Consider the following 25,984-nt stretch of genomic DNA (forward strand, 5'->3'; position numbering starts at 1 on the left):
CTTTATCAACTCCATTTATATTAATGAGACTAAATATCAGCAACGCTAATACTGATGAATCCTGTATATGTCTGAGGTTTTATGTTCTGTGGCACATTCAATTACTGCAAGGGGAAGTAAACTGAAGTAAATTAAATCAAAGTAAAGTGAAGTAAAGTGAAGTAAATTGAATCAAAGTAAAACAAAGTAAAGTGAAGTAAATTAAAACAAAGTAAAGTGAAGTAAACTGAAGTAAATTGAATCAAAGTAAAACAAAGTAAACTGAAGTAAATTAAAACAAAGTAAAGTGAAGTAAACTGAAGTAAATTAAATCAAAGTAAAGTGAAGTAAACTGAAGTAAATTAAAACAAAGTAAAACAAAGTAAAGTGAAGTAAACTGAAGTAAATTAAAACAAAGTAAACTGAAGTAAACTGAAGTAAATTAAATCAAAGTAAAGTGAAGTAAACTGAAGTAAATTAAATCAAAGTAAAGTGAAGTAAACTGAAGTAAAGTGAAGTAAATTAAATCAAAGTAAAGTGAAGTAAAGTGAAGTAAATTAAATCAAAGTAAAGTGAAGTAAAGTGAAGTAAATTAAATCAAAGTAAAGTGAAGTAAACGGAAGTAAATTAAAACAAAGTAAAGTGAAGTAAACTGAAGTAAATTAAAACAAAGTAAACTGAAGTAAACTGAAGTAAATTAAAACAAAGTAAAGTGAAGTAAAGTGAAGTAAACTTAAGTAAATTAAATCAAAGTGACGTAAAGTAAAGTGAAGTAAAGTGAAATGAATTTAAAAGCAGTAACGTAAAATGAAGTGAGGAGAAGTTAAATACATTTAAAAAAGTAAAGTAAAGTGAAGTGAGAAGTAAAGTAAAATAAAGTGGAGTGATGTGATGTGAAGTAAACAAGTTTTTACTGCTGGTTATTTTTGTTGCTTCTTCTCTTTTTGATGACTTTTACTTTATTTCACAGTTTTAACACCAGTTCTCTTGTTCTTGTGTAACCCTTTAGAGGTCGTCCACATCATCAATGAACAATGCAATATCAGTTTCAGTCATGTTAGAATTCATCCCATAATGATCATTAAATAAATACTAGAAATACTTTAAAAACCTGCTTCCACTGAAAACACGCTGCAAGAGCTGACATTATGTGTGACGTGAATACACACAGAACACAAGAAAAAATCGTTTTCACCTGATAACAAGGATTTACTAGATATAAACAATCACACCAGATCATTTGGATCTATAATCACTCGTCAGCGACTCCTCTCTATGTATCTATATATCTGGTATACAGACGCAGCGTCGTCACCTGAGCACAAACTTGGTGTTTTCGGTCTTCCCGGCCCCGGACTCCCCTGAGACGATGATGGACTGGCTCATCTTCAGGACCTTCATGTCCCTGTACGCCTTATCAGCTGCAGAGCGACACAGACGGAAGCGGCTGTTAGATTAAACGTTCCTCCGCCTCAAGGACACAAACCTGAGCCCGATAATCAGACACATATTAAACTCCTGTCATACGAAGGCGACGAATCAGTGGAGAGAAGACGGGTGATGTTCAGAGGACGGTGGGAAATCTGAGCGCTGACTGCCGCCTGGTGGACACGTCAGAAACTTCAACAGGAAATACTACAACACTTGTTAGCAGGATCAGGTGATTGTCGGATTTGGGCTTTTCATGGGATTTGATGACAATATCACCAGAGTCCTTTAAATTTAGACTCTTTAGGTTGTTGAAGAGTCATTTTGTCATCGAGTTGGCGAGTATCATTACATATCAGTTTGTCCTCGTTCAGACGATAAGAGAAACAAATGAACTAAACAATACAACGCTGTGTTGTGTTCTTACAACAGCTTATTTACTTATTTATGTACATTTGAATGTGACGACGTCCACAGACCTCCTTGAGACTTTACGGAGGAATAAATTAAAGTCAAATCTAATAAAAACCTGTAAAATAATCAAACTACAACCAACAGACCGTTGGGGATGACTAATCAATAATACATCCTGTCTGTGATCTATCTCTTTAAACAGCTGCCACAGAAGAAACCTGACAAACTAGCCGTTAGCTAACCTGCTCACATTAATCCCAACAAACACTCAGGACCTGGACTTTGGAAAACAAGCCTGAAACATAAAGTAGAAAACCTGAAGTAGAAATCCTGAACGCACGAGGCCGAGCTCATCCCACCTCAAACCTTTTTGTGTTCTTTAAAGAAGAGTTTTATGTGTTTTATGTTCTCTGACCGATGGCGTAGACGTGCGGCGGCAGCGTGCCCAGCGACCGGCCGCGGTACTGCTTGATGGTCTCCGGCGAGTAAAGCTTTGGGATGTCATAGTACGGGTTCACTGCGATCAGGATGTTGGCTACAAACGTCTGGAAGAGGAGGAGAAGAACAAAAATCATTACTGCAGCCTCGTAACCTCTTTTGTGATTCTCACTGATATCCACGTTCCCTTTAACCTGCCTTGTGTACTTCCCTTAGTGCTTTCCTACATTTCCCAGAACCCCACTGCAACAACAACTATCTGAATGAGAGCAGGACTAAAAAAAACTAGCAATAAATATCAATAAATATGTCTCTCAGTTCCTTCTTCAGCCACTAGATGTCAGCGTTCACACACAGATGATGAAGACGTTCATAAGAAAACACACCTGAGGTCACCTGAGCCTCGTGTGTTAATGTGTGTGTGTGTGTGTGAGAATAACCTTGTACTTCTGTCCTTGTGAGGACCAATTTGAATTTCAGACCATGAGGATGAGAATGTTTTTGGAAAGTCGGGACATTTTGGACAACAGCGAGGATATTTTTAGAAAATTAGGACGTTTTAGGAAACTGAGGACATTTTTTAAAAGTGGAGTCATGCTCAGGAAGCTGGACATTTGTGGAACATTAGGATATTTTTGGAGAGTGAGGTCAGTTTTGGAAAATGAGGACTTATTTGGACAGTGAGGACATGTTGTCCGGTCCTCACAAAGGGCTGTTTGAAGGTTAAGTCTGGTGTTTAGGGTTAAGGTTAGAACTAGGTTTAACTTGTGTGTGTGTGTATATAAAGGCGTGTTCACCACATTAATGTGTTTTACTTCCTTGTCTCGTACCTGAACTCTGACTTACCTGCTCACAGTAAAGAGTCAGACTGAGGTCCTTTCTGAGAAGCTCATTAATGTCCGACATTATGTTTCCCTCAGCTTTTAATGAAGATGTATTTTCATCACTCTCACTTCTGTTTCTGACCTGTTCTCCTTTTACATTACTTTATATTTATTAATTTATTGTTTCTATGAAGCACTTTGAGCTGCATCACTTTGTACTGAAAGTCATGTTTAAACGATTTGATCAGACGAGTGTCTGCATGTAAGTACCTGTGTGTGTGTGTGTGTGTGTGTGTGTGTGTGTGTGTGTGTGTGTGTGTGTGTCAGGCAGGTTAAAACTGGTTGTTTTGCTGATGATACTCAGACGTCTTTGTTTGGGTCAGGGAGTGAAGAAGTCCTGCAGTTGTGATTTAGAACACACTGCGTATTTCTCTCATCAATTTAAAGATGAAGATTACAAGTTTAAGAGACGCTGAAAACACTGTGGAGGAAGAGCAAACAATGAATCACGTGTTTCAGCAGCTCTGATTACGTCCTCGCGTCAGGACTTACGTAGATTTTGTCTTTGCTGTATCTCACACGGACGTTGTTGAGCAGCGTGGCTTCATTCAGGTACATGAGAGAACCTGAGAGACACGAGAAGTTACTGCAGCAGCAATGATAATAACACATCTCACAAGTATCAAAACTTCTGCCATCTGGGGACAAATACATTCAGCCTCCTGGACATTAAGGAGAGGGATGATGGTTAGTTTTAAATATTACTAGAGGGACGTGATTTGCTGTGTTTTAAGGATGAATCTCCAACCTTTTGACCCACTGATGGGTTAAAGGTCTTTTTCACAGGCCTGTTTTTATTTTGATTAAAGTTTCTTAGTTTTTTTTTTTAAATCCTGGTGAAAGGAGAAATGAGATAAATAAAATAAACTTACAGTTATCCTCCACATGCTTGTTGACATCATCCTCTGCAGGGAAGACTTGGTTGACAGCAGCCAAAAATGTCTGCAAAGAAAGAGTCAAAGGAAAGTTTGAAGACTTAAATACAGAAAAGATTATGAATCATTCAGTCAAAACTCTCATGTGAGTTCAGCGTCAGCAGGCGTCAAAACACAGGATCAAGTCTGTAAAAGGTTTGTAAGAGTTTATTTATGGACAAAAACGTTTGACCAAAGTATATAAAGACAACATCCGGTTAAATAAAACCACATCAACAAAGGAAACGTGGATTCTTGAAGCTTCATTATTGGTTTTTGAGAGGGAAAAAAGCCCCAAATTGATGCTGTTTTTAATATCTAATTGATAATTTAATAAATGTCTCCAACAAGTTAAAGGTTTGCTGTTATCAGTTATTTTGTGATAAATGAATCACAGAAAGATCTTCATCTTAATTTCTTTCTATTTTTAGAAAATCTATTTCTTTCTGTTCTCAGATTATTTCAGTCCTGCGTTTCAGCCTGAAACCTTAAATAATAATATTCGCCCAGAAGGATAAATATACCAGCTGCTGCAGCTGGAGGCTGATGAATTATTTGGAGTCAGGAGGTAACAGGATCAGAGAGGGGGGGGCTGGACAGAGACAGGACGCTGACTGAGACCCAGAGACCAGTCAACACCTCCACTCTGCATTATTAACAGTCTCGTCAGAGAAGATTTCATACTAACAAACACTTCAAATCTCTTTAACTGCACTGCAAGTTTGAGGTACTTGTACTTTACTTTGAAAGATTAAAGCAGGAGGCTCTTTAGTTGCGTCTCCTTCTCGTGTCATCAAGAAACATTTCCCCAAATTAACAAATCACCCTTCAAAAAGGTACCAAAGTTGTGCTTCGCTGCTCCAGCTGAGGTTTGCTTTCGCTCCATCAGCCATCTAATGCAGGAGGGTTTATGAGGACACATGTGACTCAGTGTTTTGGAGAGGGGGGTGCTGGGTGTTGTATTTCTGGTATCTGCAGGCCAATCACTGCCAGCTCCTACAGGCTCTCTCTGCAGGGCCGAGCCCCTCGATCGGCCCCGTTAAAGAGGCACCGCAGGCCTTCGGCACGCCAAGGCTGCGGTGCCAAGGTGACGTACAGTCGATTCTTTCTTTCCAGTGGTGGCATGTTCCACATTCTCAGCCCAAACTGGACGGATTCCACAACGCTGCGCCGCGTGAGGAGAATAGAGAGGAGAAAGTAGGGAAGAAAGAGGAGGAGGTGGAGGTGGGGGGAGGTGACGCAAGGCCAGTAAACTGAGGAAAAAAACACTGAACACTGTTCACCCTTTCATCACCGCTAAGGCTGATCTATCAAGCACCCCCGTCATTGGTCTAAATTCTGTTCAAATGTTTACGTGTTTTATTTATAATTATTATAAGCTTTACTTTAATGGCATCCAGTGACTTTATCTTTAACACCACAGCTTCTACAGGACCTCCTGGACAGATTTCTTGGCTAAAGGATAAAGAGATCCTTTATTTTCCAAAGTATTGCAAGGTTTTAGTTTTCCTCTTCAAAAGCAGCCACTGGTTTTAGTTTATTATTAGTACCAGGCTAGCTTCTTCCACCTGCCTCCAGTCTTTATGCTAAGTTAAGCTAAATGCCTCCTTATTCCTTTACCATGAGCACCTAGCTTAACAGTCCAGAGCATGCTAGCACCTTGGACATTGCTAGGACGCTAGCATGTACAGTATTTATCATTATTATCTTGAGAGCATGTTGACTATCACAATACAACGCCGTTAACTCACCAAGCTAACAGCAATACTGCTATCTGCCACCAAGCCTCGTCAGATTCAGCCGCCTCTCCTCCCTAAACCTTTTCCAAAAAAGAGCCAAACACCCCCCCCTCTCCATCTCCAACAGTGATGCAGATCAAACTGTGGACACCATCTGGGACACACAGACACTGAAGGACAAAGAGTCCTCCATTGTGACCGATAGTATGACAGGGTATCATGCTCTCGGTCTTTCTCCTGACGTCCACCACAGGAGGTCTGCCAGCAAGTGAGCACATCGTCAGACACTGGCACCGACCGGCTGCAGCCGGACAGACTGGACATTGTTCTGACTGTTACAGGCCTCGGCTGCAGCCCGGAAACCCTCTCTGAGAACAGATCTGAAGAGCACCAGTTTCCATGTTTCCAAAGCTACAGTTGTAGTGTAAAAGTACTGTTTGTCTTCCTTTAATGTGCCACAGATGGGGTGGGGTTTTAGTTAAAGTTGCTTTAAACTGTAAACTGATCATCTGACTAACAAAAGGCTCGATCAATCATGTTTCATCGATCTGATCAAAGGCCACATGGATCCAACGAGCACAATCAGACCTTATGGCATGAAAACTCAGACATCTCAGCGTTGCCATGACAAACCCATCTTCACCTGAGAAAGCTGTCAGTGTCTGAAGAAGCTCGAGTCAACATCAGGATGCAGGAGGAAACATCAGCGGAGAGAAGGCAGAATGACAAACCTGCTCTTGATAAGACTCATGTCTGTATAATCGGCATAAAAGTCATCCAAGACATTTTGTATTAGCAGCACGACTGAGCAAAGATATAAAAAAAAAACAACATTTATGCACAAAAACATGCTCTGCAGGCCGGACGTAGCCATGTATGAAGGAATCTACATCAGTGAGAAAAGGCACGAAGGAATACTCCTGAAAATCAGCGCTGTGAGTGTCGGTCAGAGGTTTGTATGTTGCTGCTTCATGCAGGATGGCAGCTGCAGCCATCTTAGGTTCATAGCAGTTACAGTGGATTGCAATGGAGACCCAGAGTCATTATGTCACAGCTACAATATCAAAAAGCTGTAGAAAATGCAGCATTAACTGCAATATAACATGCGCCTGAACACACAGCTTCAGTTTGATGCATGAAACTGCGTTTGAATACATAATGAACTGGAAGGAAGCTGTGTATTGAGGCATAGTGACAACTGGATTTATAGAAATCCTATCAAGCTGCAAACATCCCAGAATATTATGTTTATGTTATCTTGTGCACAAAAGTTATAAGTTAATATCTTGTGAAAAGATATTTGTTTTATAATAATTTGCTCAAAAGTCAATTTGTGCGTTCTGAACCTCATTTTTTGGGACTTTGGAGCTCCATAAAATCCATTGTTACTGTTGTGAATCAAAGCTTAAACTTTGATCTGAGTATTCCCTTAAAATCCAAGAGGCCAGTTAACTTTACACACTACCGTTTGTATGAAGTGCAGAGATCAGAGTCGTAGTAACCAGTAAACAAACACTCCTGGATACAGAAGCTGGTCACGTAGAGAACAAGAGGTTATAAAAACTGTGTAACTGCAGAATAACTGCTGTAAAAGTGCTCCAGCTGCAACACGTTACAGCGAGCGGTCAGCCGGACGGTTAGATGGATGAGGAAAATGTTTTAATCATAAGATTTAAAAGGAGACATGCAGCAGCGACGCCACCACCAGGTACAAACATTTGAACTTTCCCACTTGAGCTGATCACGTATGACGGACGGCACACACCGAGATCCGTGTTCCCATTAAACACCGACAGTACACGGAATTAGAGAGGAGGCTCTCTCAAAGGGAGCACTCAGTCACAGAGGCCTTCGGGGGACAGATTACCGAGACGGACACAAAGCTTCAGGGGTTACCACGGCGACGGGCTCTCAGTGACATTAAAAGCTTTGCTGAGGGCGATATGGCACGTCATCCAGCAGAAAAGTGAATTAACAGCAAACAAGAAAAGCCCGTTTGTCTTGACGTGAAGAGCCACTTGACTTCAGATGCCGCTGATTCATTAGACCTGCAGGCTGTAAACTGCAGGTCCTGCAGGTGGATCACTGACTGAATGATGGCCTCTTCCACACACATTAAACCATCAACACACTGCAGCTTTATGCAGATCGGAGGGAAACTGAAGCCGTGAGAGATCCAGGACGGACCGGAGGGACATATGGACACTGTTTTAACATCCTTCACTGCACCGTCGTCACCGCTGAACGATACGAATATTTAGATCGACACCTAAAAGGAGATCACCAGTGACATCAACACCGTCAGACTCACGATGGACAGCTGAAATAAAAAGGAACCAGAGATATCGTCTCCTTTATTCAACACATGCTACCTGCTGCCGTACCTGTACGTTCAGAGCAGCTGCTGTACCTGTACGTTCAGAGCAGCTGTACGTTCAGAGCAGCTGCTGTACGTGTACGTTCAGAGCAGCTGTACGTTCAGAGCAGCTGTACGTTCAGAGCAGCTGTACGTTCAGAGCAGCTGCTGTACGTTCAGAGCAGCGGTTGTAGCTGTACGTTCAGGGCAGTTGTACGTTCAGAGCAGCGGTTGTAGCTGTACGTTCAGGGCAGTTGAACGTTCAGAGCAGCTGTACGTTCAGAGCAGCGGTACGTTCAGAGCAGCGGTTGTAGCTGTACGTTCAGAGCAGCTGCTGTACGTTCAGAGCAGCGGTTGTAGCTGTACGTTCAGGGCAGCTGTTGTATGTGTACGTTCAGAGCAGCTGCTGTACGTTCAGAGCAGCGGTTGTAGCTGTACGTTCAGGGCAGCTGTACGTTCAGAGCAGCGGTTGTAGCTGTACGTTCAGGGCAGCTGTACGTTCAGAGCAGCGGTTGTAGCTGTACGTTCAGAGCAGCTGCTGTACGTTCAGAGCAGCGGTTGTACTTGTACGTTCAGAGCAGCTGTACGTTCAGAGCAGCGGTTGTACTTGTACGTTCAGAGCAGCTGTACGTTCAGAGCAGCGGTTGTAGCTGTACGTTCAGGGCAGCTGTACGTTCAGAGCAGCGGTTGTAGCTGTACGTTCAGAGCAGCGGTTGTACTTGTACGTTCAGAGCTCGCTCACCTTTCCCTTCTGTTTGAGAGGTTCGATGGTGAGGCTGTCGGCTCCGATGTCCACGATGGTTCCCAGCTGGAACCCGTCCGTTGGGTGGGGCGCCCACACCGGCTTCCCATCCTCCATCGCACCGCTCTGAGGGCTCTGGAAAACATGACATACACAACAGTCAGAGTCTGTAACGTACAGCGTTTTCTTTATTTGACATGAAAGTTCATGAGTTGGATTTTACAGCTCCTGAAACCTCCACTTAGAAAACACTAAATCCATCGCTGCCAACTGCCGAGAAGCAAAGACGCATTTCTGTCTGCCTACTTCCAGATATCTGTGCAACAATCAGATACCTTCAGGACACAAACCCAGTGAGCTACACATGACTGACTTTATTTATGAGGCTCATTCAAGAAAGTTACAAAGTGCTTTATAGTAAAAACAAAGAATAAAAAGTAAATAACATGAAAGATAAAGTTTTACTCTCATGACTGAATGCTAATGAAACAAAGTAAAACACACAATAAAATGGCTGCTAAGGAGTATTTCCAAATATCTTAATGTGGGGGGGGGGTCTGCATTCCTACTTAATTCATTGATATTTGCATTTCAACATACAATCATCGTCTTTCTTGGATGTCTGTGAAACTTCTTATTATGTTCCATTTTTAGAAATATATAAGAATTTTCTCACTAAACCGAATCAAAAACAACTGGATCTTAAAGGCTAACGGGGGAATTTAAACTTTGATCTGAGTTTATCAGCCTTTTTAAAGGCTGGGACTAAATTTAAAGCAGATTTTCTTACTTCCTGCAGATGTTTTAATGTTGTTCTAACTTGCCTACATCTTTAACAGTCGCAGCAGTAGCTGTTATGTGGTCGCTTCACATGGGAGATGAATTATTGGAGCGATCCTCAAACTGCATCGACTCATGTGTCCTGAGCTCTCTGCAGCTTTGTGGTCGCCAACAAACCAATTACAGCGTTATTGAGTCAAACTGGCAGCTGATCGTGTTGCTGCCTCTCCCTCTGGGGGTGGGGGGGGGGGGGGTAGTTTAGGTCATGTACCTCTGCTGTGTAACTGTCATCTCAACTCAGAGGAAAGAAATATTAAAATAAGTCATTATCAGACATTTTCCTTATTTTCTAATCATTTCAAGTCATTAATGATTAATTGGCTAACGAGAAAAATCATTAGGTTAATAAATAATGGAAATAATTGTTAGTAATCAATGATTTTGATAAGTGTTATATAAATAAATTATATCATGCAGCCCCAAAAACAGCCATGCTAGCAGCTCTGTGAGGCTGCACTGGTAGTGCTTTGATTAAAATGCTAACATTAGCATGATAAAGGCAATGTTTGGACGCTGATGCTTAGAAGGTTTAGCATGTTCACCATCATAGTTTAGCATGTTAGCATGCTAACAATTGCTAATAATACAAAGTATGGCTGAGGTTGACGGAAATGTCATTAGTTTTGCAGGTATTTTGGTCATAAAGTATTGGACAAAATGAAATTTTGACCAGATGATGGCGCTGGAGGAAAAGTCAGAGAATCACCAAAATTATTTCAATTCATCCTGAGGGGAACATGAATGTCTGTACCAAATTTTGTGCCAATCCATCATGTAGATCTTGAGATATTTCAGTCTGGACAGAAAGTAGAGGTACACTCCAATATTCTTCCACTTGGGACGTTGTACTAAAAACCAGACTCCAAAGGTACGTGTTAATGTAACCAGAGTACTGCAGCTGTACTTCATTACTTCCACCTCTGTTGTCTCCTTGAACACAAGCAGCCGGAGGGACCGCAGACCACAACTACCAGCATGTGTAAGGAAACAGGAAAAACAAGCCTCCAGCCCTCTGGACCATGTTTACATGCACACTGTGTTCCAGCTCAGAGATCGCTCTTCATTCAGGAGGTGTGGGGAAGTTAAGGCTCCAGGTGCTCCTTTACTGTACAGCTCAAGTCCTTATATAATCTGCATTTACCCAGAACACTCAAATGCAAACTAGGAGCATCCTCCTGACCCCGTTAATATGAATGAGCCCCGACTCGGGTGCCAATAAGATCTGAGGCACTGAGCCACGCTGTGTCTTACAGTTTCCGTCCACTCAGCTGATGTGAAGCAGCTCTCTCTGCACACGGCGGCTTCCTGTCAAACTTAACAGCTTTCTGTGTTTTCTCTGGGAACTTAAAGTAATTACCCCACAGTTCAGCTACCTGAGTGCCCCACCAAGAGGCTGTCAAACTCAATTATGGATATTAAGCCATAACCGTCTGAGCGCAGTCGACTTTATTAGCGTGGCCTGATCACTTTCACTCCTTCAGGTGTTCATCGCTCTCCGAGTGACACGTGCAGAGGTGTTTAAAATACATCTTTATTATTAATAATAATAATAATTTCCCTGCAGAAACAGAAATATGTGCATGTGCAGCTGGTTCTTATATCGTCACAAAATCTACTAACAAGCATTGTGCGACATGTCGTCCTCCTCTGTGCCACAGAGCGCCGATGTTGTTAAAAACTATTAAAAACACATCAATGAGCCTCGCTGTTCACCATGAAAACAGTTCAACAAATGCATCACTTCCTCCTGTTTGTCTGAAGATCGAAGTCTTCAGCAGGAACCAATGGGCTGTGAGACAGACAGACAGACAGACAGACAGACAGGAAGTCAGACAGGACTGAGAGACGGACTGACACAGTTGGTTTTGGTCTTTTTGTGGGATTTGTTAACGATAAGAAAAATATATTTCTAATTTATTCAGTTTAAGGGAGAACTGTAGCTGCCAAATTAAAGCTAAATGTAATACGTTTTAAATACAAATGTCTTCCCCATCACAGCGATTTCAATAAAAACTGTATATCTGTCCAAAACGTCTATAAAGGCTTCATGACTCTCATTAAAAACTGAAACCTTATCATCACCAGACAGACATTCATTTCTTCGACCTCTGCATTATAGGTACAGTACGTTTATACGTGTTAGAGAAAGACTGTGGTTATGGTTTAAGTTCAGGTAAACCATCTTGTGCATATAAACCTGAGCAGAAGCAGAAAAAGGCCTGAACAGTGAGCAGCTTCAGCCCGACGGTACGATGACTGGAAGTGAATCAAAGGTTGCTGGTAAGTCATTGTCAGAGCTGTAAACTTCCCCCCCACGCCGAACAAAGCAGCCGCATTTCTTTGTGATATAAGAAGGGGTCGTTACAGGAGGGAGGCTGAATCAATCCTCTGACCGCTCAGCGCACAGCAGCTTCACCTGCAACACAAACAGGAGCAGGAAGAACAAACATATTCCTAAAGTCTCAAAGACAGGAGGTCAATATCCAACACAGCTGAAGCCGTCACTCTTACTGCTTCACTGGTGATGAAGACGTTTTCTCTTAACTGAAATGCAAAGTCAACATCTGTACTCTACTATCAGCCTCACACTGATGATATGAACGACTGGGTTTCATAATATTATCGTCTAGTGTCTGAAGTACAACTACATTAAAAGAGGAAGGAGACATATGTAATACACTATATCTGTAGTAGAAGAAGTATTTGGATCCTTCACAACAACAACTCAAATTAAAAACACTTCATCTCAAGCAAAAGGAAATAAGTATCATCAGCATAATGTAATGTAAGAGTATCAAAAGTAAAAGTACTCATAACAATGAGGTTAAAGGTCACGTCTGACTGCAGCAGCACACACACCGACACACTGAACATTAGGCAGCACACAGGATGTGATGTCATCACCTCCTGAGCTGTTGACGCACCAATAAAAACTCTCAGAAGTATCGTGGGGGTTATAATGTGGGTTATTCCAGGTAATAAGATGCCGAATTATGCTGCGTTCATGCAACCTGGGGCATGACATCATGTGACTTCAAGTTGCAATTCAAAAGTAGGACGATACGCCACTCCAGAGACAAAAAAACACTTTAAACATACACGTTATTAAACCAACAACAGCTCGTGGTTTTGGTTTCACAGCCTGTAACTTCACCGTTCTGGTTCAGTCTCACCGCTCTCATCCACTAAAGTCCAGCAGCTGTTTTCATCCAACAAGCTTTGAGAAACACAACTGCTCACGACCGGACGTAGCTCATGTGACCCAGGTGTCGTCAGGTGAGACGGTTTATCATCAATCAATCTGTCGTCCATTTTATAGCCTATGAAGTGCAGGTAAAAGCAGAGGTAACGCCCATCACAATCTCCCAGAGATTATAAAGTGATGATTATCAACACTGTTAATTGATTTCCCGGACTGACTAATCGATCGCGCGTCATGTCTGCCTACAAGGCGGAGGTTCGTTCAGTATGTGCAGTGACTGACATGCAGGGTGGCGTCTCACTCCTGAGGCTGAAAAGGCTGCAATAAAGAATAAGAAATAAGAGGTAGATAAGAGAGATAGAGAGATATATAAAGGATAACACGTAAAGTTACTGTAGTAATACAAGTATTCAAATACTTGTGTATTTTGGCCCGCTGTGTAGTATATAGAAATCTACATACAGTGTGTCACAGTTGTAAAGCAAAACAATGAACTTTGCACACGCTCGCTTCCAAATATGCAAATGTGCAGGACAACACAAAGGACTGACTGAGGATGATGATATTCATGACAGGAAGCAGAATACAGAAGAAAGAGGGCCGTCAGTTCACCGTCCCGACGGTCTGAGGATGAATTCCTGACTTCTAACTTCCATTTTCTGAGATGAAACCTGAAAAACTGCACACTAAATTTAACACCAGACTGCAGCTAAATTTATCCCCAAAAGTCTCACCCAATAATTTCTGGTTTCACCGGCTGGCTGAAAAGCTCAAAAGCCTCCCGCTGTGGAGACGGCTGATCCCTCCGGTCTGAAGCAGCAGACTCAGAAACTACAAAGTACCAACAACAGTCAGCTAATGGCAGAGCTGAGCGCCGACTGCAGCTCTCATGATCACACTAATGTGTTTTCACCAAAGCCTGAAACTAAAACGGTACCATCTATTTGCAGCCACTGCCCTAAATCTGAAAATCCTGCGAGTTAACGCGCATCGAGCCGCCGGCGTCCTCCGCAACATTATTCCCATTAACATCCTCAGTCAGGTGAGAAATTAAAGATGCAAACAGGGCCGAGTGAATATCTGCTGATGACTCCCAACGCAGCCATCAGACATCACTGCTCCAGCAGACAGACGGCGTTATGCTAACGGACGTGTCCCGAAACTGGTTTTAAGGTTTTGTACTGGGGGAACAGTGAGTGAACACATTAATTGAAGAGAGAAAAATGCAAATAAACTGGCTGAATCAGTTCTTCTTCCTTTAGTGAAACAGTCAAGTGCATTAAAAACAACAAGCTGAGGTTTTTTTTTTGGTTTTTTTACCACTTTCACTTCAGCAGAAACAACTTATTCCCTCTTTCTTCATCAGTCCCGGATTAAAACCATCAGAGGGCCCCTCACGCCTTCAGGTACTCGCTTTAAATGACGTAAATCTGGCACACAATGAAAACGTGAATGGACATCCACACGTAGGTCGAGTGATGAGGGGCCTGAAGCCTAAAGTTCACATCTCAACAACAACAATATTAGTTTACAGTCACATAAAAACAGCAAATCCTCACAACTGAGAAGTGAATGTTTAACTAAGAAACTAATCCCTTTGTCTCTAATAAATACTCATTACTATTATGAGAAACATCACGGCAGTTCATCCAGAGATCTCACCACTAACCAAACACCTCACGGTCAGAGGGGTTCATCCTCTGGGGGACATGAATGTGAGATCATTCAGTCTCAGTCTGGATTATTAGCTAGCGTGGCTAAAAATCATCGACCTTCAGGGGGAAGCCCAAGTTAAAAGCTCCAAAAAAAACACTAGTAAGTGGACATTGAGTCAAGATGATCTTGCCAGACTGCTGTTTTAATCTTAATTGACTTACTGAATTTGATTTTCCTGATAGACAAACCACCTGCAGCTTTGTGACCATGTGACCACTTTGACAAAGACAAGGCGTTCTGTCTGTCTGTCTGTCTGTCTGTCTGTCTGTCTCTTTGTTTCCACACCTGGCCTTCACAGCGCTTTGAGCTCCCGGACAAAGAGGTCCAGTATTTGGTTACGAGCTTTAAGTCTCTCAGAGTTTACATATTTAAACATACTGATGTTGAAAGAGACGAACACTGAATCAAAGACGTGATGTGATGTCAAACAAAGGTCATATTTCTGATCAAAAAGAAATATTATGGAGACTAAAAACAGCTTAAATCAACGTATTCCTAACGATGGACACATTATTTCATCCAGAGAATAACTAGATAACAATAAGGGACTTTCGGTGAATCTGAAGCGCTGGTGCGTAAAGAAACGCTGTCAAAACTGCAGCTGCCTCGACGCGCTGAAGCCCAACAAGTGTGAATGTGAGCGCGATGAGCATCGCTTCATGTACAGTTTCCCACGACACGAACAATGAGCCAGCTGAGTCTGTTTGAACACAACAGGCCGAGTCATCTGCCTGTTATTAGTCCCGGGTCAAACTGTGGGGGGTGCTGGCTGCTGAAAACGTGAACTTCACGCTGTCACATTAAAAGCCAATCAGAGTCTCTTCAACATGCGTAACTGAAGACCTCTGAGGCCAAGACAAGGATCAAGGTCTGAGTCAGAAATGAGACTAAAGGGGGGGGGGGGGGGGGGTCCTGGTGGCCTCGGGGGTTAAAAGGTGCTTTCTGTAGTTCAGGAACAAGTATAACTGGTTGTCTTAGTTCTGGTCTGGTTCGTTTGTTCACACTGGCTTTTTACAGCACTTCAATGCTTTTTATGTATTTATTCATGTTCTGTGGTGTCAAAGAGCTCATGACATGATTATTAGCATTATTAGTATTATTAAACTGCAAATAAGCCGCACGATGAATAATGACAAACACGTAGAGACAGAAGGGAAAACAGGCGTCTTGTTTCGTAACATTACAGGAGGTTTCACTGCCAAACTTCCTCCAGACAACCTGTATTTAACATGTACAGCTGCTGGAAACATCTGGACAGAACATCACGCTGTGAACTTGTTATCAAACAGGAGAAACGCAGCTTCATCAGCTCACAGCAGGGTCGGGTCTGTCAGGGTTTTCCTGCCTTTAACAGAAAATCCTTTAACAGCAGAGGACACGGCCGAGATCAGAACGCGAAGTGACGCAAACAGCTGCTGCTTTGTGCGTCTGAGAGGACGACACATTTAACGGCAGCAGAGTCTGAACCCACTCCTCTGCTGACAAACAGGCCGCACATTGTGGGATCTGCGTCGTCGCTCTGTCGAGGCCGCTCAGTCCGGTCACGTGGTGCACAGAGAGCCCGCGACGTGTTCAGGGACACAAACCCAGAGGGCAGACCGACAATAACACAGCGTCAGTCCACAGAGACTCAGAGGGCTGGAAGGCCGTCCTAAAATTAAACTACACCAGTTTAAATCTTCCTTTTGGGACCAAAACATCAGACTCATCTGGAACTACCATACAAATACATATACTGTAGATTAAAGTACAGTGAAGACGGATTCACTGATTAATCAGTTAGTTGATTCTGTGATAAATGACTCTGTTGCTGCTTTTCTTTGTCTTACGTAATAAAAAACTGAATTTCTTCTCAAGACAAAGCAAGCTGTATCTGCAGACTAAATAATGATGAAAATAGTATCGGTAATATTTTGAGGTTGACAAATATTGATGATGTATTGGCCAATATTTGTGTTTGATCTCGTCGTGCAACAAGAATCATCTTTGGTGCTTTCAGTCGTTATTTGACAATAAAGTTTACAGATAAACAAGAACCTTAATGATCTTAACACTGAATCTGAGCTGTGAACAGTGGAAATATTGTTGAGAATATTAAGAATGTAACATAATGTACTAATGTTATGTACTGCTTTTTGTTTGCATATCAAATTCCAATTTAAGCAGATTAACTTTATTATCTAAAAATTTACTTGATGCCAAAAATACAGAAATGAAACACGAAACACACGAAGACAAAACAGCAGAGACCACCAGGACCCATTAACATGAACACCTCACCGCACATCATTTAGTGTCTAACCCTCGTTACATATCTGACTCCTTCAGCTCGTGTCACATCATCTTCCTCACTGGGGGATAATTAACACCATGCTTCATCACTTATTTTACATTTATTCTCTAATTGAGCAGAAAATGATGTCGTGTTGCTCTGAAACGCCTCATTCTTCCTCTGATGAACTTGAACTTTGTACAGCTGGTGGCCCACATGTTGCTTATCTTTACACAAGCCTTCATAATGATTCCATGTTCCTCCTCCTCCTCCTCCTCCTCCTCCTCCTCCTCCTCCTCCTCCTCGCTCACAACTGCATCGTGACATTTCAGGAAATGGCAAAGTGGGTGTAGAGAGATCAGCCGAATCCAAATGTGTGAAAGGATCTTCTCCTACCTCCCTCAGCTTACATCCACGTAGGAACTGTTCTGGCAGGTGTCCTGAAGCTCAGAGCAACATGGAAAGTCTTTATTTCAACAGATACTTCATTAAAACAGCCGTTGGGCCTCGTTTCTACTGTGCGTTCAGGGAATTACGGCGCATCAACAGTCTATAAAATCTGCTTATCAAAAACAAATCCTGATCGAATCCATTTAGATTCAGCTTTCAACATTTGTAACTAAAATAAAAGCAAAGTTTCAGCTGAGATTTCAGTCCTGGTTCATTTGGCAGTTAAAGCAAGATATGGACTGATGATGTACAACATGTCCATGTGATGAACGCTGATCTATAAATCAGCTCTACACCAACGCCATGCAGCAGGAACCAAACTCACACCGTGTGTCCAACTTCCACCGTAAACAGACTGAAGCCTGGCTGGTGATCAAACGGACACTGACGATGACGATGATGATGATTTCTTTTGAAAACCTGTCAGGAATCTGGTCGTGAATGTTTCCCAGCATTCTTTGAAACAATCATTAGCTGCTGCTGCTGCTCCACCCACAGCACAGACTCGCCACCACAGGGCGTGTTGACGGATCAGAGGGCGAGCAGGTGACTCCCAACACACACACACACACACACACACACACACACACACACACACACACACACACACACACACACACACACACACACACACACACACACACACACACACACACACACACACACACAGTAAACGTTACTGTTCAATTCAAGAAGAAATCTTTGTCTTTAATAAACAAATCTGAAGGGATTCTTGTCAAAAATGTCTTATTACTTGAATCAAAAGGGAACGTCGACCTCTAAGATCACGCACGTCTCTCGTGGGACCAGGCCGGAGCTTCATTTTTGATGATTTCAGCAAGGCGGAGGCCCTTCTGAAGTGCTGATGTTTAACAAACTCCCTGTGACACAGTTTAAAGATTGACCAGAGTCATCCTCCTCCAGGCGAAGTCTAATGCCAATAAAATGTGTCATAAGCAGCTAAAAAGTTGTACATTTACACAAAGAGTCTTAAATCCTCATCCTCTGCAGCGAATTAAGGATTCTGTCGTTGAACACTGAAAGCAGGGAGGAGGATTTAAGGCTTCTTTTCACAGAATAATCCTAATAAGTGCAGGCAGACGGCAGGCACCTTTCAGATGTGAGACACGTTCAGGTCCGGGCAGTGAAAAGCCTCAGTGGTCACCAGTAGATGACTGCGGCCTTACTGGGCGTTTCCCAGGTGCAACTGGTAGGTACGGGTGAACCAGTACGAGTAACTTCACCTACAGCAGGCTGAACTGGAGAGAAGCTGGTCGAAGGATTCAGATTCAAAGTTTAAAAGTAGTAATACCACAATTTAAAATCCTGAATTCAATGTGTTACTAAAGTAAAAGCACAGAAGTATTATCAAGCAATATAAGTAAATGTAATCAGCATCTTGGACTGTCCTCACTGCGGTAACGTTCTCCTGACAGGAAACCTCTCGTGGACAATCGAATGCTGTCTATCAAAAGCAAAAGCAGGAAGTAGCATGACATCGCTATGCTACCAAACACCTCATGAACCTCTTTTACGCGTCGTCACTGTGGGCTCGGACAGCTGATCTCAAAGAAGCTGCATGTAAACGCACCGAAGAAGCACTGATCCGATTGTATGGTGCGATGGTATCATGAGGGAGCAGCCCCCAGTCCATCCACGTGTTTGTGTCAGTTTACTGATCGTTGTTTGCTAGCTTGACTGAACTGTTTGTTGTAGTTAGCAAACAGCTTCAGGTGCATCACCACCAGCCTCTGGACTGGGGGAGAGCCCACCCTGAACTGTGTGTCGACCGCTAAAACAATCTTAACAAAGTAGTTTCACTTGTCTTAACTTAACTGAACCCAAAGAGGTCACATGGGCTGTTTCACGAGGATCTATTTTATCTTATAGGTATGAAGACGTGAAGAACAAAGAGTTAAAAACAGCAGTCAGGGTTTCTTTCGTCTATTTCACAGTTTCCTGTCCTCGCTGTGATACTGTGGTAGTTTTCTCGTGGTCTTGGTGATCAGATTATTTAACAGGCCTGACAGACAGGGACATTATGCAGACGCCCTACAAAGAAAAGAGAGGAAGCGTCCGGCTCCACTGAGACACCGAGACATCGGACAGACAAAGAGGACAACAAGGATCAAAAGACCGGAGCTGAATCGACTTCTTTAGCCAAAGGCATCCTGGGAAAAAACACACACACACACTCTCTGTGTTTATGCAGCCAAGAAAATGAACCTGAACCTCAGGTTTCTCCTGAACACGTCCAGTGTGGAAGACGTGCAGTTGCGTAACTCATAGCGACCAAGTGTGAAGGTCCTGAGGAGGACCGGCTAAATATAACAGCCAGGAAACCAGAGAGAGATCTCTGAATGAAAACACTGTGAGGCCTCTAATATTAGACACGTTCTGAGAGGAGAGAATCCACCATACTCAACTGATTAAATGGACAATTTATCAGTAAAATACCAGCTTTTCATGTCCACCGGTGCCAAGATTCCCCCCGATAATTTAGAGGCATGTAACTGACAGTTTTATCCCAAACTCCCCAAATCAGCAACATCACAAGAAAGCAGCAGGTAGAAGTACATGGCTCAGAGCTGTAAAACGCTAAAAACAAGTATTCCTGTGTCACTGGAATATTTAAGAGAAGTGTTACAGAGAGCCGGATTAACTCGGGTCAAAGTCCTCTTGGAGTAAAGCCACAGAAACTAATGAGCAATGTGATAAACCAGGGCAGGAAACACCATTTCAGAGGAAGGAATCTATATTTTCCTTTCTTCGTGTTTGAGTCAGCAGCATGAATCTCTTTAGACGAACAGCTGGAGGCAGAGGAGGGACTGTCTCCGAGTTTCAGTCCACCGCTCTTCTTTTGAATCTAAAACATATTCAGACCAGCCAAAACACGCGCCCATATCATGTCAAAGCAGGCCCTCCTCCAGAAAATATTACCCAGAATTCAACATCTGTGGCACCAGACCTCGAGTCTGACTCCGTACCAGGAGGCCTTTGGGTTCCAAAGGTCAACAACGCGTGATCCTGCGGGGATCAGCGGACAAAAGGGGCTGCGCTCCCTGTTGCTACGGTTACAGCCGCCACCACCATAATGACGGGTTGGGCTCATTTGCATGTTGACATGACGTGACATGATTCGGTCGCGCAGGAGCCAAGCAGCCTGAAGGGAGGGGGAGCGCAGGTCTGCCGCTCAACACAGAAACTAGTGATTAAAGCAGACGAGGCGACAGCGACGACTAAGAATAAACTTCACCAAACCTGGAGAGTAAAAATAGTTTCTGAGGATGTTTGTAGTGTTCTGTCAGACCCCGTCTTCCTTTGTTACCACCAGCCGCTTGTAACGCTGAAGCTTGATATACTCTTACTCTCACTGAAGCTTCCTGTGGGATTCACAGTGAGCTAAATGTCTGAATGTTGATTTTGAAATACTGTTGAGAATACAGCGTTGCAGCTTTGTTGGGGGAGAAAAGGGTTTGAAGCCACTGGCTGGTACATGGGAGTCCAACAGTAGCTCTATAAGAGACAGCTTGTGAAGGAGGCTGTCAGTGATCAGTTCAAATTTAAAAGCGTCACGGTGACCCGGAGGTAAAGGTTCAGTCCTCTTTAGAGGTGAACAATGTGTCCTGATCAGCTGGACTGTCGGCTAAACGCTTAAAATATAAAGAGATGGTAACATGGGGCCGTTTCTTAGTCAAAGAAAAAGAGGAATATCTTGAGGAAAAAAAAAGCTAATGTTGCTAACGTGGCTCTGCAGCTAGCGGCGCCACTTTCAAACTGAAAAAAAAAAAAAACACAGCAACAAAACTACTTCCTGCGAAGGCGAGTGAGGCTGACGATGATGATCGCACTTCATGTCGAGAAGCCACATTGACTCATGTACGATAACAGAACCAAACATTCAGAGTCATGATCACATAATACAGACCACAGCTCCTCTGACGTCAACAGTGGTCATTTACATCTCATCTCATACGTTCTTTCGGTCAATCTTGTAAATATGATGTGCTTTCATGAATCAGCAGATTTTGAGGCTGCATCAGTTTTTCTGAAACACTACATGCAACGGTCTCAACATTAGCATTTTCTGTCAACTGACTACTTGATTAAAGGACTAAATAATCAACTTAAAAGCGGTTTGAATAAAGTTTGGTTTGTCATTCGGAGTGAGAAGGAAATCTGAGCCGACTACAGGAAAGAGCTCGTGAAATGCAAAGCTTCATGGGTAGAAAGAGACCGATGTTGACATCTGATAGCCAGCGGTTCCTATGGGTTCAAAATCTTTGTTTAAAAAGCCGACGGAGGGAAAGCGTAGAGGAAAGATGATGTGACCTCAACATAATATGATAGTGAAGTATCCTCAGGTGACGTTTAAGTTACAGAAGCTGGATTCAGGTCTGTCTTCACTCTCTATGGCCCCTCACAGCAACTGATCTACATGTGGGTCCACGTGACTTGTGTTTACAAGCCCTGCTTCGCTCGTAATCCAGCAGCGTGTGTGTGAACCAAAACACAACAACAAAGTGAACTCCTTCCACGACGTCTCAGCTCCCTCGGAGATCAGAAAACCCCCCGGAGCGAGGCGGCCGGGCTCGCAGACGGCGTGTAAGTCGACACTCTTCATCACCATCAACAGGAGACTGTGGTCTGCTCAGTGTGGCGTGACTAATTCAGCTCACATTCCCCTAATTACAAAAGGCTGACGGGGGGGGGGGGGGGGTGGGGGGGGGGGGGGCAGGGGGGTCCCAAAGCCCTCCAGAACCACCTCCATCAGAAACAAGATATGTATGAACCCTCCTGCTCCATCTTCACCAGTGAGGAGAAAGTAGATGCTGCAGAGCGGTTAGCATTAAGCTAACGTCTCACATTCAGGCACCAATCAAAAGTTCTGGTGGGGAAATAACACAGCCAATCAGGGCCTCTGTGACTGTATGATGTAACAGAGGTGTTCAGTTGATGATACAAACACGTCTACTGAACAAACGTTCAGCTAGCAGCTAAAGAGGTTTCTAACTGACCTGTTAGCGAGGCTGTTAGCACGGAAAGCTTTATTCTCTCTATCCAATAACTTTGTACTGAACTAAATGGTGAACAATGGTGAACACAATGACGGGGGGACGTAAAAAGAACGGCAGAGAGAAGCTGCAGGAGCTACTGTGACTGTGTTTGGTCGACTCTAGGATGAACGTTTTCTTACATGTGTCACAAGTATATCATATATAATTAACCACATTCCCTGACATTTCCAGGATATTCCAGGAATTCCTTGACTAGGTTTCTTTCCCTCTTCCTCCTCCAGCTGCTTCCTCCATGTGAGGAAAGTACAACACAATACAGCCGTTTACAGAAAGAAAACGTGCACCTAACACGAGCATTTTAACCAGAACGTGAGTATACGGAGGCCTTCACTCGCCTACTGCCAGCTACCGTAGTTGTCTAATTTTCTGAATCTTCAGCTTTCTCATGTATACAAGGACTTGTTAAGTGGATGAAGCAGCATATAAACAGCTTATCCTGAATAAGACACTTGGACATGAGCCATTGCAAAAGATGCCAAGCGCACTTCATTGGTCACATCTCTGCAGCCAAAGAAGCAAGCATGCTCTGACTTCTTACTTAACACCAATCACTTTTACAATCCAAGTCCTCAAGGCTGTGAGATGCATATCACCGTGGCAACAGCTTCACAAGAAAGCTCATCCAAGTAATTGAATAATCAGACAGATATTCAGGATTGTTTCCCGAAGAGGACTTTGATCCCTGAAGTTACTGAACCTCCCTGAACTCAGGAAGGACAGCTTGGTTACAATAAGCACTATTGAGTGGTGACATAACGTAATTATATGTCAATACGGCCATAAAAGGAGGATATGGAGTGCAACAGTCAAAGTCCCTTCAGAGATCAGGAGCTTGCTGTTGGAGGCCTCTGCCCAAACAAATACATGATAGACGGACACAACCACAGCACTATGGGAACAGTACATTCATACCACAAACTGCATGTAGGTCCATAAAGAAATATCACAGTGACAATGCAGGACATAAAAAATAGACAACACAATGTGCTTCTGTGAGTAATTCAGATTTTGAGAGGCTTTGGGAGAATAAAATGACCATAATAGTGATTTCAAAGCAGCTTCAGCATAAAAAAACAAGCTCAGGACAAACACAATGAGAGCTCTTATGTAATCATGCAACACAGATGAAACCACAGCACTGGCTGAGCTTGTTCCCTGCGTCCAGGCTTCTGTAGATGCCACATTATCTTTCATCATTTCTCAGGCAATAACAGCACAATGGCCAAGCCCACCGGCCTCAGCTTTTTTTGTCTTATGCAAAGCGTGTCCATTGATTCTTCGTCCCAGGCTCAGCAGCAGCGGTGTGGGTGTGTGTGTGCAGGCCGCAGCCGTGGTTATATAGTGAGGTCTGACATGTTGGTGCTGCTGCTGTACAACAACATAGCCTCCCGTGTCATGTACGCACCAGTGGATTCTCCTCGCGGCTGCCAAGCTGTGTCCCCTCTGAACTCCCTCTAATGTAATGAGGCTCGTGCTAAATGCTCGCTCCGATGTGCGCCCCGCTGTAGCGGTGTAGCCACTATCTCACGCCGAGCCGAACCCCATTCAAAAAACTCGAGAATTTGGAATCGCGTTGCTTAATAGCCACATTGACACGCTATGAACAATCAACCATCATGTTTACAGTTTCGGGAGATAAGTCTCTTCAATTCGGCATGTACATAATCCACAAAGCAACACCATTTATTGAATAATCCAACTTTTAAATATTGTTTGCCGGTCATTTCCACTGTGTTCTTTCACCAGAATACACCCTATGGTGGAAATGGCAGCGATGATGAGAGAATTGAAAAAGTTGAAGCCCTTCTGAAATAAAGGGAGGCACGGTGGATTCTTTATATGCCGAATTATAGATTGTCTAGTATTTCTTCAAAATATGTATTGGGCGATGTATCTTTAACGTGCCTCTATTGATCCTCAAAAAACACTTGAACTTGAAATATGTTCGAAGGAAGTCTGGCGTCGACTCCTCTCGACAAAGCTAGACGAACCCAAGCTCCATTTATGTTGTTAAAACGTCAAATTTCCCGTCGCTGAGTGCAGGACCGACAAAAACCCGGTGGCCACTACAGCTCGGAGTAAACTGCTGTTTAGCAAAGGATATGTGCCAGAGCTCTCAGCTATGTGTTGACGGTTTTCCTCCTGGGAAAGCCACAATGTGTGTTGACAGGCTCCCTGTGCTGCTGGCTGCTAGCACCGGGACGCTGCTGTGTGTCAGCTAGCTAACATCACCGTCTTACTGCGATCGGTTCTCCCCCGGTGCATGCAAGCGTCTGCCGGTGCTGCCTACCTCGTTTGTGCGTGAACTCCCGGGACTCCGCAACTTGTTTTAAGGAATTTCTTTTTTTTTAAATCCCAGGGATGAAGCGCACGTCCCGAACACAGCCGTGCCGGGTGTCTCCAGATGATAGGCGTCCGCTCCGGCAGCCTGGGCCACACTCTCCCCGCCCTGCAGCCTCCGACTCCCGCAGCAAGCCTGGGAAGCTGGCCCCGTGACGTCACGAGCTGGATAAATAGTGCCCTGCTGAGCGGGTCTCCCTGCAGGGGGCGCTGTCCGGGTCCGGGGTGGGGGTGGGGGGGGGGGGGGGTTATGCATGCCGGCCATCCAAGGTGGGACACGAGACCTGACCGCTTCGGGCTCACGTGCAGGTGGATTTAAAAGGGGCAAATAATAATGATATTATTATTATAATACCCCCCCCCCCCCCCCCCCCCCCCAACAACAACAGGTGGAGGTGGAAGAAGTATTCAGATATTACTCTGTTACAAGTAACAGTCTTCATTCAAAATATACTTTAATATACTTCCAGTACATTAAGTTATTCATATGTTATGATAATATAATTATAGAAGAACTCATTATGCAGAATGGCCCATTTCAGAATCATTAACTGGATTATAATTATTGATGCTTTAAAGTTGCGGCTGGTAAATGTGGAGCTAATTGTAATTACTTTATGTACCGCTGGGTATCTTAACATGTATTAACATATCATAATTACTACTTACTACTTACTTACTAAGGCTATCAAATAAATGTAGTAAAAAGTACAACATTTGCCTCCAAAATGGAGTGCAGTACAAGTATGAAGTAGTATTAAATAGAAATACTCAAGTAAAGTACAGGTACCTCAAAATTGTACTACAGTACAGTACTTGGTTCATCTCAAAGTTATTATTCCAGCATGTTTTCTCACTCTGTTTAGTACGTTATCACCCCACGAGACTACGGAGGGTGACTTGGCTCTCATTCACTGTCCATGCTCTGTGTTTATTTATTCGTCAGAAATGGGACATCCTTGGGGCTGAGGGTGGCTGCGCTTCATGCTGTGACCTTGACAGCGACGTGCAGCATTCCCCAGCGTCATCACCTAACAACTGGCTCATCCCAGCTACCGTACACCCACTGCTCTGCTGTGTGCTACAGGTGTCAAATGATGCAACGCTCTCGCTAGTGTTCGCTACCTTAGTTTAGCATGTTAGCATGCTAACACTTACACACACAGAGGCCTCGCCCCCCTCGTGTGGCTAA

General features: G+C 43.4%; 1 protein-coding gene across 1 annotated transcript in view; it reads right to left on the reverse strand.

The window, feature by feature from the left end:
• Window positions 1–24,759, reverse strand: part of myo6a (myosin VIa) — a 103,255-nt gene extending 78,496 nt beyond the window's left edge. Inside the window, exons 1-6 of the mRNA XM_070925343.1 lie at window positions 24,743–24,759; window positions 8,895–9,029; window positions 4,016–4,085; window positions 3,636–3,709; window positions 2,237–2,366; window positions 1,295–1,400 (exon numbers count right to left, since the gene is read on the reverse strand). Coding sequence (XP_070781444.1) covers window positions 1,295–1,400; window positions 2,237–2,366; window positions 3,636–3,709; window positions 4,016–4,085; window positions 8,895–9,011 — 497 coding nt within the window. The 5' untranslated portion in view covers window positions 9,012–9,029; window positions 24,743–24,759. The remainder of the gene's footprint in view (window positions 1–1,294; window positions 1,401–2,236; window positions 2,367–3,635; window positions 3,710–4,015; window positions 4,086–8,894; window positions 9,030–24,742) is intronic.
• Between the last annotated feature and the right edge of the window lie 1,225 nt (window positions 24,760–25,984).

This window comes from Enoplosus armatus, chromosome 19 (assembly GCF_043641665.1).
Source record: "Enoplosus armatus isolate fEnoArm2 chromosome 19, fEnoArm2.hap1, whole genome shotgun sequence".
Lineage (NCBI taxonomy): Eukaryota > Metazoa > Chordata > Actinopteri > Centrarchiformes > Enoplosidae > Enoplosus > Enoplosus armatus.